Below are 14,659 nucleotides of genomic sequence, written 5' to 3'. Positions count from 1 at the left end.
AAAAATAGAGTCTGCAGGATGTGTTTAGCATCGTTATCGTCTTTTGTCTGCCTGCTAAGGCCTGTGCCCTGCTGATTTATAATCCAATTTACTTGGTCTTGTGGCAGGTGCTTTCCAGTGGGAACAATTAGAAGAAGACATAAAAAAGAAGTTGAAGGATCCAGAAAAAACTGAACATGTGCTTGAGAAAGTTAAATGTATCCTGAAAACTCCAGGGAAGGTACATCTAACTCTCTTGGGGTAACCGCTAGCATTAGTTGCTCAAGTTCTTGGGAAATTGTTTTATAGACAAGATTTCCTTGTCAGTCTTTGTTTTAAGCCCTCTTTGGCTTACGTGTCTTTTATTACTTTATTGGTGGGTTGTTCATGGGCACTTACAAAACAGAAACACAGAGATGCTGATCTAATGTGCAGAATTACTGTAGCTGGTAAAAAGCACAGAAGTAGGTTTCCTAAATGGATTACTCATATTCACAGCTTTCCACTTTGTCTAACAATGTGATATGTGTTGCTAGTTCTCATGTAATAGAGGCTGCCCAGGAAAGCTTTGCTTTCCCGAGTGTGTGCCGAAAGTTACGCTTCTGCAGTAGATCAGGAGAGATGGCTTCTCTTCTGAGTGTTGTGATGTGGACATCTGTCTATAGCTCAATATATTAGATGACTTCAGCAGATAAATGTGATTTATGTCACATTATTATGTTAAAAAAATTACAATACAGAATTAGTTTCAACAACCATTTGTTGATAGAGTAAATAGATACATTCCCTGAAACTACAGAACTCACACAAAGTACTTCTGTCAATTTAAATGGGAAATCTTGGACTGTCTTGAGATTACATAATCTAAAGATCAGAAAGATTTTAGCTGTTTTAAGCTTCTGATCGCTCAGCTGTTGGCTCGCCAGTCCTAAGTGTCCACAGCTAAAACATAAGGCTGGTCTTAGAAAATCCTGAAAACTTTTTAAGATGATAAGCCTGAGTTGTTGTTGTTTCTTCTGGGGTTTTGTTATGCCATTGGGATATTTTCTTTCACATTTAAAAGTTTTTGTTTGAAGACATGAGGACTAGAAATGAATTGTGACTGCCTTGATAAAGATTAGTTATATAAATCAGATAAAATTTTAACCATAAATTAAATCTCACCTGAGTTTCACAATCCGGCAATATGATTTTGATGTTGTTCCCTTTGGTGGCTTTAGATTACGTTCTTAAGTAAGGAAAACAAGATTGAGAAACTAACTGGAGGTACTGGGGTCTGGAGGGTCTTGATTATTGTCTTTAGTGTATTGGAGGGCCTGGATTATTGTACGAGAAGTCCGTGCTTCGGACGGTGAGCTCCCCCTGCCCCTGCGGAGGCAATGCCAGGGCAATACCAAGAGAAGCGCAACTTTTGCCTGCCTTGCATCTGTATGCGGCATTGCGCCAGGGTGGATGTGTGACCCCCAGGAGACCTCAGACCTTGTGTTTCTGCAGCCTTGGGTCCAAACTCTGGTGTCCGGGAGATTGGTGCTGCAGCCAGGCCTGCCCGGAGGCGCTGCATGGGGTGGTTGTGTGGTGGGTCGGAGCGCCAGGGCGAGAGCTGGGGTGTGAGCGCAGGAGACAGGGACGCCTCGGAGCTGCTGCCCGGTGGGAAATGGGAAAGTAAGACATAGAGATGGTTGCAGAGGGTTGCACGGGAGAGAGGCACGGCTGAGCAGCATTAGCGGAAGAACATAAAGTAGACAGCAGAAGGCTGTTGTTTAGTTTCCCCATATAAATGGTGTCTTGTAATCTTTTATTTTGTGGGCAGCTATACATGGCGATGTTTAATTAATAACTTATTTTGCAGCTAAACGCTGTAAAGGACTGCAGATCTCACCAGATAAAGCGGCTGTATAACACCTCTCTCAGGCTGTTCTTTAATACGCCTGTCCTAGCTGATGTCATCTTCAAAATACAAGGTACGGTACCTCTGCTCCCGTTGACATGGGCACTGCTGCACCTCCAGCTTTTGTCCTCTCTGCGGGAGAGTGGGAAATGGAGTGACTGCATTTTCTGTTCCATCAAAACTAAGACAATGTACGGACTTAGCTATCATTATGGAAAGTGGGGTTTTTGCTTAGAGATAACGCTTGTCCTTATAGATGCTTTACAGCAGCGTCCACTCTCAAGGTGGTTTGTGAGTGCCGATAAACCTGCCCACTGCAGCAGACTTTGTGCCTCTCTGATTCTCACGCGACCCTTGGAGGCTTGGCAAAACGAGGGATGTGCTGCAGGAAAGGCTCCTGCAATGGCACAGCACCAAGGCTAAACCAGAGACTGCATCACAGGGGACGGTGGGTTTTTTTTTAAATGTATTTATCTTGCTTGCGTTCCCACCTGTGCAAGCACCGGGACATGTCGGCGGGCTCTGCCCAGCATCAGACCTCAGAGAGGCATGGACTCTGATGGACACATCTACACTCGCTCTGAGTGAAAAGACCAGAGGTACTGGTTATTGACTCCTTACCACCTTCACTCTGCCTGTCTCAGGCTGGTGCTGGCTGTGGATGTGCCTTTTTCTGCCCTCCAGAAGCTGACAAGGACTTCTGTCGCAGCATCCCAGACTGGCCGGGGCTGGCAGGGGCCTCTGGAGATCACCCAGTCCAACCCCTGCCAGAGCAGGGTCACCCACAGCAGGTGGCACAGGATGGCGTCTCCAGGCAGCTCTGGAGTATCTCCAGAGCAGAGACTCCACACCTCTCTGGGCAGCCTGTGCCAGGGCTCTGCCACCCTCACAGGAAAGGAGTTTTCCCTCACGTCGAGATGGGATTTCCCGTGTTCCAGTTTGTGCCCGTTGCCCCTTGTCCTGTCCCCAGGCACCACTGAGAAGAGCCTGGCCCCGTCCTCTTGCCACCCGCCCTTTAGCTCTTGCTGAGCATTGATGAGACCCCCTCTCAGCCTGCTCCAGGCTAAACAGCCCCAGGGCTCTCAGCCTTTCCTCATCAGAGAGGTGTTCCAGTCCCCTGACGATCCTCGTAGCCTCCGCTGGACCCTCTCCAGCAGTTCCCCGTCCCTCTTGAACTGGGGAGCCCAGAACTGGACACAGCTCTCCAGATGTGGCCCCACAAGGGCAGAGCAGAGGGGGAGCATGAGCTCCCTCCACCTGCTGGCCATGTTCCTTTCAGTGCCCCCCAGGAGACCATTGGCCTTCTTGGCCACAAGGGCACATGGCTGCCTCATGGGCAACTTGTTGTCCACCGGGACTCCCGGCTCCGTCTCTGCAGAGCTGCTTTCCAGCAGGTCAACCCCTGACCTGTACCCGTGGAGGGGGTTATTCCTCCCTTGGTGCAGGACCCCCCCCTTGCCCTTGTTGAACCTCAACTGGAACAGAGCAGCTGTGGCTGTCCCATCCCTGGAGGGGTTCAAGGCCAGGTTGGATGGGGCTTGGAGCAACCTGGGCTGGTGGGAGGTGTCCCTGCCCAGGGCAGGGGGTGGAGGAGATTCTATGATCCCGCCATCTGACATGGTCAGCCTGGCCAGAGGCAGGTAACAAAACCCACCCAGTGTCCCGGCCCCAGCCAGGCGGAGCCCAGAGCCCGGCCCCATCCCGAGCAGAGCCAGGCGTGGGCTCAGACCTGCCACAACTCAAGGACATGTGAATTATTGTGGTTTTTAAAAAAAAAAGAAAAAAATACAAGTCTGTTGAGGTGATGGTAATTATCTAGTCCACTGTGTGGCCGGGATTAAAAAGAAGGGGGAGGCCAGAGGCTGGCTTTCCGTGATGGCTTGTCTGTAACAGAGCGTGAAGTTACGGAGGTTGTTGGTGGCGTGACGTGAGGTCTGCTCACAGGGATCCTTGGCGAGGGCTCAGGCAGGAGCCGCACTGGTGGCAGCACCTTCTGATCCCATTTTGTCTGCAAAGAACGTGCTTGGGTCCACCAATATGCTGCAGTGCCACAGGTGATTTTTTTTTTTTAAATTAAATGCGTTCACCATTAAAAATTAAAGTACGGGGGAAAACAGCATCACATGCTTTTGTGAGAATAAGAATGAGACAATTTTTAAATGCTAATGATTTTCCCGATTTGTGCACGCCCACCCTCCAAGCAGAAATGGTCTTTTAGGATTACACAATTGTTTAATTATTTTCAGTTTTAAATCTCAGAGCCAAAAGTGAAGCATTAATCCCTCAAAAGTAAGCACATGAGGACAGGCAGATTCTTTCTAGATGTTCTGTGCAATATGCAGAAAAAAACAAAAAGATCTTTGAAAATGAGAACAAAGCTCTGGTGCTGAGTGTAACGACACAAACAATTCCTCTCAGTGTCCCACTCCCGAGAAAGGCTTTGTGGGAAGATGATGAAACCAAACCACCACTATATATTTCACAAAAAAAAAAAAAAAAGTTCCTGTCGAATGGGTTGACATGTATTTTTAAAAGAGTGAGCTTATCCACTAACAAAATGTGAACTGTTTTTCCTAATACAAGCCTTTTCCCGTAATTCATTAGCCACAACAACTCTATTAAAATTAAATAATTACTAAGAGAAACTGAAGGCTTTAGTCTTGATCAGGCAAATACATTTTTAAGTCTTCAAGTAATTCTTTGAATCCTGACAGTTGCTTTGAGCTTTCTAGCTAACAAAAGAAGTTGGGAACCATTGAAAACAGGAGCACGTTATGTCCGTGTAAAGACCCGTTACGTGACTGAACATCCTAATTAGTAGGAAAATATCCAATTGCATGCACATACAAAACTACACGCATATCTTACATCACATCTGTGTATTGCTCACGTTACGTGCATAAATATATAATACCACTGACGTGTTCTCTCTACCCAGAAATAGAGACATTTTGTATGCAGCTTAGAGAATTTGGAAGTAGAAGCACAGGTGAATTAGAAATAGAAGAAAAATGAAAAAGTGCCAGATGTCTTCAAGGAATTAGGTAGGCGGCAGCATTATGGTTAAGAAGGAAATTAAGACACTAACTTCTGTGTAAGGTTTTACAGGTGGTGAGCCCCTGGCCCAGGTTGCCCAGAGAAGCTGTGGCCGCCCCATCCCTGGAGGGGTTCAAGGCCAGGTTGGACGGGGCTTGGAGCAACCTGGGCTGGTGGGAGGTGTCCCTGCCCGGGGCAGGGGGTGGCCCTGCCCTGGTGGTACTGCCTTTAAGGTCCACTCCAACCCAAACCATTCTGTGATTCTATGAAATTCACTTAGGCAAAATACTTAATCTCGTTAAATTCATACTTAGTGGATTTAATGGAATTTCATCTGGGATAATTTGGCTTTCTCTGCTTTGTGTGGTTATGTGGAATTTTGACTTCTGGAACACACATTCATTACCAGTGGGTTTACTGATGAACACAAATTACTCATTTGCATAATAATTCACAGCACTGCATATTTGTGTAATGGGCCAGAGGCTCAGTTAGTGTAAACTGGTGCGACTCCAGTGGTGTCAGATTTTATACTAGTTGAAAGCCTGTTTCTGACTTACAAAAGTTTTCCCCATTTGGAATACCTTGTGTTGGGGGCGGGTTATCGTAATAAATTTGGTATTTTTGTTCACTGGTGGCTACAAGGCTACCAAGTAGACACTTTGACTGGTATAAAGTGAGGGTGTTATTAGTTATATTGGATATTGTTAAATACCTTAATCATGTTCAGTGAACTGAAGGCCTCCTAAGAGAACATGAGCTTTAAAATCAAGGTCTTTCTGTGTGAATAAAATCATCACAGGTTTTTATCTTGCTTCCGGCAGGTGCAACTGTACCAGCCCACAGAGCAGTTCTGGTAGCTCGCTGTGAGGTAATGGCAGCTATGTTTAATGGTAATTATCTAGAAGCAAATAGTGTTCTCGTTCCAGTGTATGGGGTTTCCAAAGACACTTTCCTCTCCTTTCTAGAGTATCTTTATACCGACTCCTGCTGCCCAGGTAAGAAAATTTAAAAATACACATATATCTGTTACTTATTTTTCCGTAGCGGGGCATTGATAGAGAGTAATGTAGCAGCATTTATTTCATTGAAAAATGCCAATATTTTAATATATAATGTCCCAAGAAAGAGAAATTGTCCATACTGGGCAATAAAAAGAGAAATCAGTCTCATTCAAGTAAAAATCAACTGCAGGCAGAACAAGTGTCACAAGTAAAATGCTGTATGTTTTCTGTGCTTACATCGCAAGACTCAAAAAATCATGAAATTTCATTTCTAGTCCATTACAATCACCGTTAAGAATTACAGTTCTTTCTACATCACAATAATAATGCTTTCTAATCTTATTTCTGCTTCTAATTTCAAAACTGTCATGTTTTTTAGCATATATTTTATTGTGTTTAATATAAACAAGGTTAAATTGTACCTTATTTAAACACATGGATATCTTATTTATATGTGAAACCAGGGAAAAAAATACGTCAACTGGAGTATTTAGCAAGAAAAATTGAGCTAAAGTATTCTTTGTGTCTTAACCTTTCTCTTTTTTAATGAGAAGAAAAAATACATACTAAATATGAAATATAATTTAAATACAGATAATTTTGCTTTGATGTAATGAACGAATTAATGATGTTGTGATATGTGGTTTTGCTTTTGTTTTCTTTTCAAATAATTCTACCTTATTCTTAGATTTTCCATATGTTTCTCCTTATAGTGCATCTAACATTTCCTTGTCCATCAGTTTAAATATGCAACCAGTGTACCATATATTTTTTAAAATACGATTGCTCCATTTTCTTTTTGGCCTTTATAATATATTTTCTTGTACATGTATCATAGAGGTTCTTTTTTGAAAGACAAGTTAGAAAGCTAAATCCCTCTCACTAATCATCACTTACTTTAAATAGACCAACAGCACTTGACTCAGTCTCTTCAAGATAAAGGATATTGATAACAATTTATTACACATACCTTGTAAAAAGTGCTAATTACTCTTTTCCTGTTAATTAGATAGTTTATCTGGGAAAAGGGAGTGACGTGGCAAACTTACAATGATAATAGTGAAAAATAGAAGAAGGTGATCAACAGCCGCTTGATTTTCTATTCACTGTTAGGAGTTTAAAAGATAACTCGGTGAAAATTGGCTTTGATCGTCTTGTCAAAAAGGTAAAATACATGTAACTTCTGTTTTCTTGTTTTTCAGCCAGTATTCTCCAAGCCATGTCTCTCTTGATCTGCGCAGAGATGTACCAAGTAATGAGACTCCAACATATTTGTGAGCTTTACATTATCACGCAGCTTCAGAGCATGCCTAGCAGGGAACTGGCATCCACAAGTCTCAGCATTGTCAGTTTGCTCAAAAAAGCTAAGGTACGTGTCGCACGTATCAAGTAAAAATATGTGTGTTGACTCTAATTAGTGAGGGTAGTTTAATTGCTAAGATTTTTAAGATCTTAATAATTTCCATTCCCAAGGACAAACACTGATATACAATCCATTGATTGGGGACATCTGGTGGCACAAGGCTGGCTAAAATACAGCCTTCTTCAGCCTTTCATAGCAGAATGTGCAGTCATACCATAATGCGTGTGCTTCCTTCATCAAGGACACATTGCGTTAATTCAGCCTAATTGCAGCTTCTGCCAGAAAATATGGGTTTTAGGCAAGTGAAAATGCACTACTTCCTCTTCTAATCAAAAAGAAAATCGTGTGATATGCAAGTGGTAAAGGAGATCTAACCTGGTAGAATATTGAGTGAAATACATAAGAAGCATGAAAAGAAAATATTAGAGGCTGAAAAAAGAGAGAAAGGGAGACACTAAGATGGATTTGGAAAACAGAAGAGGAAAATAAAACCTGAATTGTTTACAAGGCTGAAGCAGGATATTGTCTTAAATGAACAGGATTTTGTGGAGAAAGAGGAGACAACAAAACCAACATGCCACGCTCCTTACCTTCCTCTTTCTCAAGCTCTGCTCCTGTGCAGAAGACAGAAGTTTTCAAGGTTCATGACCAAAGGACCCTGAGGGGTTAGGTCGCGCGTCTGGGGGAGGAAGTTTTATTGTTACTTTTTGGGTTTCCATCTGGTTACATATTTCTGTCAATGACTTTTCCTTCGTTATCTCCTCCAGTCATAGAATCATAGAATTGTCTAGATTGGAAGGGACCTTTAAGATCATCGAGTACCACCATTGACCTACCACTGCCAAAACCACCACCAAACCATGTCCCTCAGCACCACATCAAAACTTTATTTAGTAAACTGCTATGTTGACAGTGGAAATCAGAAATATTTTGACATGCGAGGCGTGGTTGTGTTTTAGACATGGTAGCGTTAATTGTTGTTTGTGTTTCCTTTCTTCTCACAGTTTCACAATTCTGATTGCCTTTCAACTTGGCTTCTTCATTTTATTGCCACTAACTACCTCATCTTCAGTCAAAAGCCTGAATTTCAAGATCTTTCAGGTAATTTATCAATTACTTTTAAAACAAGAAATGTTTCCAGTTCTGCTTAAATCAGAAGTGAGGTACTAGACAGTACTACTCCTGCATGAGAAGATGATTAGGGATCCTCTAGACTACACTGTCTAGCCCAGTCCAGAGTCTGTCTGAGCTGGATGGTTCACCACCTAACTGTGGGACCAGCATGTGACGCATGAAGAGCAGCACAGCCAGAAACCGCATCCCCTCGTCTGTTGGTTACTGTGCTGAGGGCCAGGTTCCTACCTATTACTGCGTTGACTGCGGCAATTTGGTCATCGTATGTCGACCCCTCCATGCCCTTATGTGTATAAGTTTGTGTAGTTTGTACATTTGAATCAAGGTAATGAGTCACCTCCAATACTTGCTTTTTAAGGGTCAGAGTTTTCTTTGAAGAAAGTAGGATTTTTATAGTATTCTCCAGCAGATCTCACAAAAATCAAATAACTAATGTCCACTCAAGTAAATAACCCAGGTTCTTCCAGGGAACTGATATTTATTTTCCTAATCGGTATATTTGTTTCCTGATATGTAACTCTGGGCAGTTTTGCTCCTTGCCTATGGGATTTTTCATCACCCTGATGAAGGTGATCTTGACGGGTGTATCTCTTTGACCCGTGGTTCTTATTCAAACCGTTGGTACAGAGACAGAGTATTCCAGAAGGCAATTTTTCTTCTCAGTGAGACGATCGCTTGGTCCAAAGTGCATTGAAGGTCCTCTTTCCTCATTTGCAAGGCTCATATACGTATATGTGATGATGGACAACTTTGCAATCGTTATGAGCAAAGAAGGGAGAGCTAGGTCCTCCCTGCTTTGTTTGGACCTGGAGTTTGTCTTTCAGCGGCCCATCTGCGCACCCTCTGAAGTGTCCATTTTGTGTAGCCAGGTCTGGATTAAACATGAGAGTGCAGGGCACCTGTGCTGGCGGGTGTCACCCACCAGTGGGTTCAGTCCACAGTAGACCTGCTTTGCTTTCTTCCTTCTGCTTCAGGTGACAGGGTGTGTTTGAAAGCACTTTGTGATGTCTTCCTCACTACAGGGCTTTGGTCTCAACCACACGGAGGTTCTCCTGAAGCTGCAGGAATCAGGTTGTCCTCCCCGTTTAGCGAAGGTGGGAACTGCCTCTGGCTTCCCCTTGGTGAGGCAGGAGAGCACAGACACATGGTGGCTTGGGGTCACCACAGGGCTCGATCTAGGCCCATCTGCTTGGTCATTTCGCAGTTCTCCAGTGGGTTATCAATTTATCAGTATCATTTATTTTTTTTTTTTTTTTCTGCTGGGGAAAGTAATAGTAATAGCGCTTCTGTCTCCATGTTGTAGTTGTCCTGATGGAGATCAGGCTCTGTGTGAGCCTGTTGTGAAACTTATGCGGTGATGCCTCTGATAAGCATCACTCACCGGCCCTCGTCAGCACGTGCTCCAACAGCTCCAGTATAACTCGGGGATGGGCTGTACAGTGTTGCCGTGGCTCATGTCTGCTGTGCCACCTCCTGGAGCTTCCTCCATGATTCCGACACTGGTGGAGCATCCAGGGCTGATGCAGGGCACTACTAAGGCTGTTGGCGGCTAGATGAGATTTGTGAAGGCTCTGGCGGGTGGCTGGTACCAGGCTGGCTGCTTTGGAAAGCACCTGCGGGCTGACGGGGTGGGAGGAAAAGGGCAGCACGCCAGTGGACTGATTCCATTGAGATTTGGTGTCCACATGCCCGGCAGCCTGCCCTTTGCTTTTCTCTTTCCTCTCAGTCCCTTCCACATGATTCACAGAGAGGGTGACACGCTCTGCTGCATCCCACTTGCACCGAGGTGCCTGGAGGAAAGAAACAGGAGAGAATAAGTAAATAGGGGTCGACGGGGTGGAAACGTTGTGATCTGGCTTGCCAGGGCACACACACGCTCCAGCACGGTCAGCTGGGAGCATGCTCCCCCAGCAGCAGCAGTTGGCCTTTCTTACATGCTTCCACCAGTGACAAAAAGCACGTGCAGTGAACGATAAAAATCTTGCTGAATTCTTAATTGCTCTCTTTACCTTGCTCTTCCTAATGATCTTGAGACAGGCTATTGGCATAGGGATTGAAATACCCTCCTCTATAGTGCTGCAGCAGAGAAAAACCCTCACAGCTGATGACCACACCTGGTTATCTTCTAAAGATAAAGAATATTCATCTTTAGAATCATCTCTCTGCTCTCTTCAATGAGTATTGTATTTATTTTATTAAGTAACTTATTTATTGCTGACTTAATAGCAAGGGAACATCGTGTGGTAACTTTTACGTCCGCACTACAGTAAGATCTAGGCAAAACGGATAGCACTCATCCTTGCTTTTCTAATTGTTTACGTCCTTAAATTTTTTTAACCTGTTTTAAAAGACTTTTTGCAGCCTGTGTACTTCTGCCGTATGTTTGAATATTACATTTAATTCCTTTCTCTAGCGGAGGAGCGCAATTTTGTAGAGATGCACAGGTGGCCTTCCCACTTGTACCTGAAGCAGCTTGCTGACTACAGGAACTACGTCCACTCCCAGAAATGCCACTGCGCGGTGATGTGAGGAGGCTGAGCGGGCCCCAAGTGCGCCTCCACCGGGAAATTTCAGACTGGGAATTACGCACAGGATAAAAATCACGCCGGGAGCAAACCCAGATACTGGTGTGCCCTGGCATGCTGTGCGCCGTAGCGCTGCAGCGCGCATACTGACCTCCTTTGCTTTGATAATGAACGGCTCGACTTCTCTGCTTAAAGCACTGAGGAATGTGTCATGAAGATTTATTTCAAGCACAAGGATTTCACACCTATGGGGATTAAACACAGTGTGGGACAGTGTCATGACTGTCATCTGTTCCCGCTTCTATTTTCTTTGTTGGTTATTTTATTGGTTTTCTTGGTTATTTTTGACTGCTGAGACAGCAGCTGTTGAAAGCAGATTTTTTTTGTAAATCTGTGTGCAAGAGTAGCGCAGTAGTAGTGCAGGGAAGCTGAGAAGCCAACTCGTAAGTTCTGTAAGTATTTCAGAATGCAAAAATTTACTGCAGCATCTGCTGGTTTGCGAAATAAAGGGTAGGCTTAATGACCATTTTAGTTACTATTCATTTTGTACTTCAAGTTGTCTGTAGTTCCTTTTACTGAGACTCTTACAGTCATATGACTTATTCCAGAGGAATACCTATGCATCACTACATTCTGTAGTGCCTCTCAAATATCTAAAAATTGAAATAATTTCTCCTCCCAGTAAATAGCAGAAGAAAGTCTGCTTTAATAATCTGTAGAACACCTTTGGTAGTGTGGTCATATTATATTTTTCCTCCTGAGAAAAAAAGTCAGGAAGAGCTCAGAGCGTACCCATACGGTGCTGCTAGGGACTGGGAGGAATGGGAGGGGGGTCAGCAGCCTTTCATAGGTTTTGTGGGAGAAGACTCAGTGGCACTCGTGACTTTTTTGGGAAAAATGGGTCTCGTAATCCAAGGCATCCCCCTGGTCACTGACAGCGTAAATGCCCCATGTGCTGGTCGTGGAGGGAGAGGACCCTCATGACCAGCCCTATGGGGAACATCGGCTTTTGTGACGGGACCTTGAGCTTGACCCTCCCCAGCGGAGATGCAGTTTAAATTTAATTATATCACGGGCTCATAAACTACACCGGGCGAGACAAACCCGATTGTGTTTTCTGGCTGCCTGGGGTCTTGCGCAGGGGTAACAGAGAAATCCTGAGTGTTATGACTAGGATGACCCTTGCAGACGCTATTGAGAGTTTTCTTGACCTAAATCCTTGGTTTGTTGTGCCACTAACTTATACGTATGTTGTAACGTTAATGACAGAATGAACCCAACCTTTACATAAGGGTGTCTACCGAGCACGGGTACTTTTCTGGACGTGAAATCTTATTGAGGAAGTAAACCCTTCATTATCAGTTTTGTTGTACTTTAAATTGTGCTTTGGCAGCTGCCTTTAATTTTGGTATGTAATCTGAGCCTAGAAAAACAACGAAAGTACACTGAACGTATCATTCATCGTTTCCCCAACGTCCACAGTAGGCCAGCTCAAACGTACCTGGAAACCGCAGCTGTGAGACGAAGATGGAACAGCAAATTGCTGCAGCTGAATCTTTTTTTTTCAGTAAGAACTGTTTTTGTATTTCAAACCAGTTTTATAGGTGAGTTGTTCTTTTCAAATTCCATCCTAGAGTCATAGGCTTTTTTTTTGCTTGGTTTTCTGGTGACATTTTGCAGAGGTTGAGAGGGTATTTCTTATTTTTGGACACAAAAAAAAAAAAAAAGAGCTTGTGACTCAGCTGGCTGCTGCAGGCTCAGAATTCTGAGGTTAGTTTTATGTAAGAGTGAGAATTCATTTTTATTTTTAATTTCTCATCTGGAGATCCTAAAGTTCTTTAAAAGATGAGATGTACTTATCGACATCTTCCATATAAGGAGTCTAAAATATAGAGCATTACGTTGCTTTCCCAAGACCACTAATGAAAACTGAAAATGTTAAAGCAAAAAATGACTAGGAAAGTAATATGTATTGAAATTAAATGTGAAAAAAAGGTTATTTCCTATCACTATAGTAGAAATTTTAAAAATTAAGCCTAAGTGGATAGATATGGATAGAACTTAGTGGTTTTTGAAGCATGAAGTCGTGAACAAAAGTGAGCGTGCAGCTGCCTGGACGCCTGACAGTCACAGCACGTGCTTCTGCCGGCAGCCGCTCAGTTACCCAAAGTATGGATTATACGCCTCATACTGACTTCTTGTACAAAACTGATATAAAAGATGTGTGAATGTTCATCTGCGTTGCATGTAGTCCAAAATTTTTAATATTTTGAAAGCTTTCCCAGGTTTTTGGTAGAAGTTCGTCCGTTGCCACTAATTTTAAGTATAGATAACAAATAACAAAATACTATTTTTAACTTTCTGTAGGTGTTTTATAGGCATTTAGATATTGGCTTAACAGAAATGCAAACTCTTTATGTCCAACCAAGAGAAATATTTTGCTATTATATATTTTAGTCAGTGGTAACTACAGGTTTTATACAGAGAAGCCAGGCAGTGTAAAAACATTCATTATTTATTCACAAACCAATGCACACTACTATTCAGACATAAACCAGCTTTCCATTTAACTCAGTATTCCCATAAGGCCGCCTGTGTCAGGTGCAAAAGTGCTGTCCTGGCAGATATAGGCCATCTGATAAATTTAAATTCTTAGAATAATTCTTATTATAAATTCTTATTTTTATTCTGTATGAGGATTTTCTGTAGAAATGTATTTATCTTAAAGCTATTTTTAAAACTGCTACTTTATCGTTCAGAAGCGTGACTGAAAGTAGATCTTGATGCTTGGTGAGTTGCTGTCGGTGATTTCTTTTTAGTGGAGGCTTTAGTGGATGACACCCATCACAGAGAGACAGGAATTAGGGCGCTACCGAGTTCGGTATTTATGAATAACTTTGTATGGTACAAAGTAAAAATTGCTACGGTATAAAATAACCCACCTTTATACCATAGTATAAAGTAAAAATCAGGAACCAGCTGAAGAAAGGTTATTCAAGCAAGTAGTTTTGAAAAAAAGTAAAATGTTTGAGGAGGAAAAACTTCCGTGTTGGTGTGGGAAACCTGCTGTTTGAGATGTTTCCCAGGCAGTGCAGAGGGTTATCCTGTTAGTAACACCCAGGGCTCTTGGAAATGGACTTCTTGTGCTTTGATAAGCAGTTTACCGCATTCTAGTCCTCTGCTTTGGTGGCCACCACGAGAGCAGTCTTGTCCTGCAGGAGGTAGGCTGTGCCAGAAGGGCATCCAGAGCCAGCGACCGCCCCGGCACCGGGGGGAGCCTAGGGGGCAGGCGGAGGGACCCCACCTCCTTTGGTGCCATGGGACTTCCCCTGGTCCCAGCATCTCCCAACCCATCCCAGGCATCAGCAGCATCGGGGTCAAAGAAGGAGGTCGGTGGGGAATTTGGGTGCCCTTCAGCAGGTCTTAGAGGGCTTGAGATTACAGTTTCAGAGTCAGGTTTGAGTGGAATTTCAACTCCCGAGTCCGTCATTAGAGCAAACTCTCAAAGTCCACTCCTAGGAGACAAATTTTTGAACAGTAGATCGCACCGTGTAATTCTTGCTGTACTGGTACATGTGTATGCTTGTCCCAATCTAGCACTAAGCTTTATAGACACTAACAAAGAAAGCTTTCTGCACTAATAATCTTTTCCACATGATAGTTAAAAAACCTCTGCTATCGTCCTTTAGGTCTTGGTGTACTGTTTTTGAAAAAAAAACATTAGAAGGAA

The 14,659-nt window shown here is 43.3% G+C and overlaps 1 protein-coding gene across 1 annotated transcript in view; it reads left to right on the top strand.

The window, feature by feature from the left end:
• Positions 1–14,659, top strand: part of RHOBTB3 (Rho related BTB domain containing 3) — a 33,055-nt gene extending 18,396 nt beyond the window's left edge. The window contains exons 7-12 of the mRNA XM_054185479.1: positions 108–220; positions 1,829–1,940; positions 5,728–5,901; positions 7,110–7,276; positions 8,275–8,371; positions 10,818–14,659. Of these exons, the coding sequence (XP_054041454.1) occupies positions 108–220; positions 1,829–1,940; positions 5,728–5,901; positions 7,110–7,276; positions 8,275–8,371; positions 10,818–10,933 (779 nt within the window). The 3' untranslated portion in view covers positions 10,934–14,659. The remainder of the gene's footprint in view (positions 1–107; positions 221–1,828; positions 1,941–5,727; positions 5,902–7,109; positions 7,277–8,274; positions 8,372–10,817) is intronic.

Source organism: Rissa tridactyla, chromosome Z, assembly GCF_028500815.1.
Source record: "Rissa tridactyla isolate bRisTri1 chromosome Z, bRisTri1.patW.cur.20221130, whole genome shotgun sequence".
In the NCBI taxonomy this organism is placed as follows: Eukaryota; Metazoa; Chordata; class Aves; order Charadriiformes; family Laridae; genus Rissa; species Rissa tridactyla.
The sequence above is the reverse complement of the archived record's forward strand: the minus strand, read 5'-3'. Positions and strand labels throughout refer to the sequence as shown.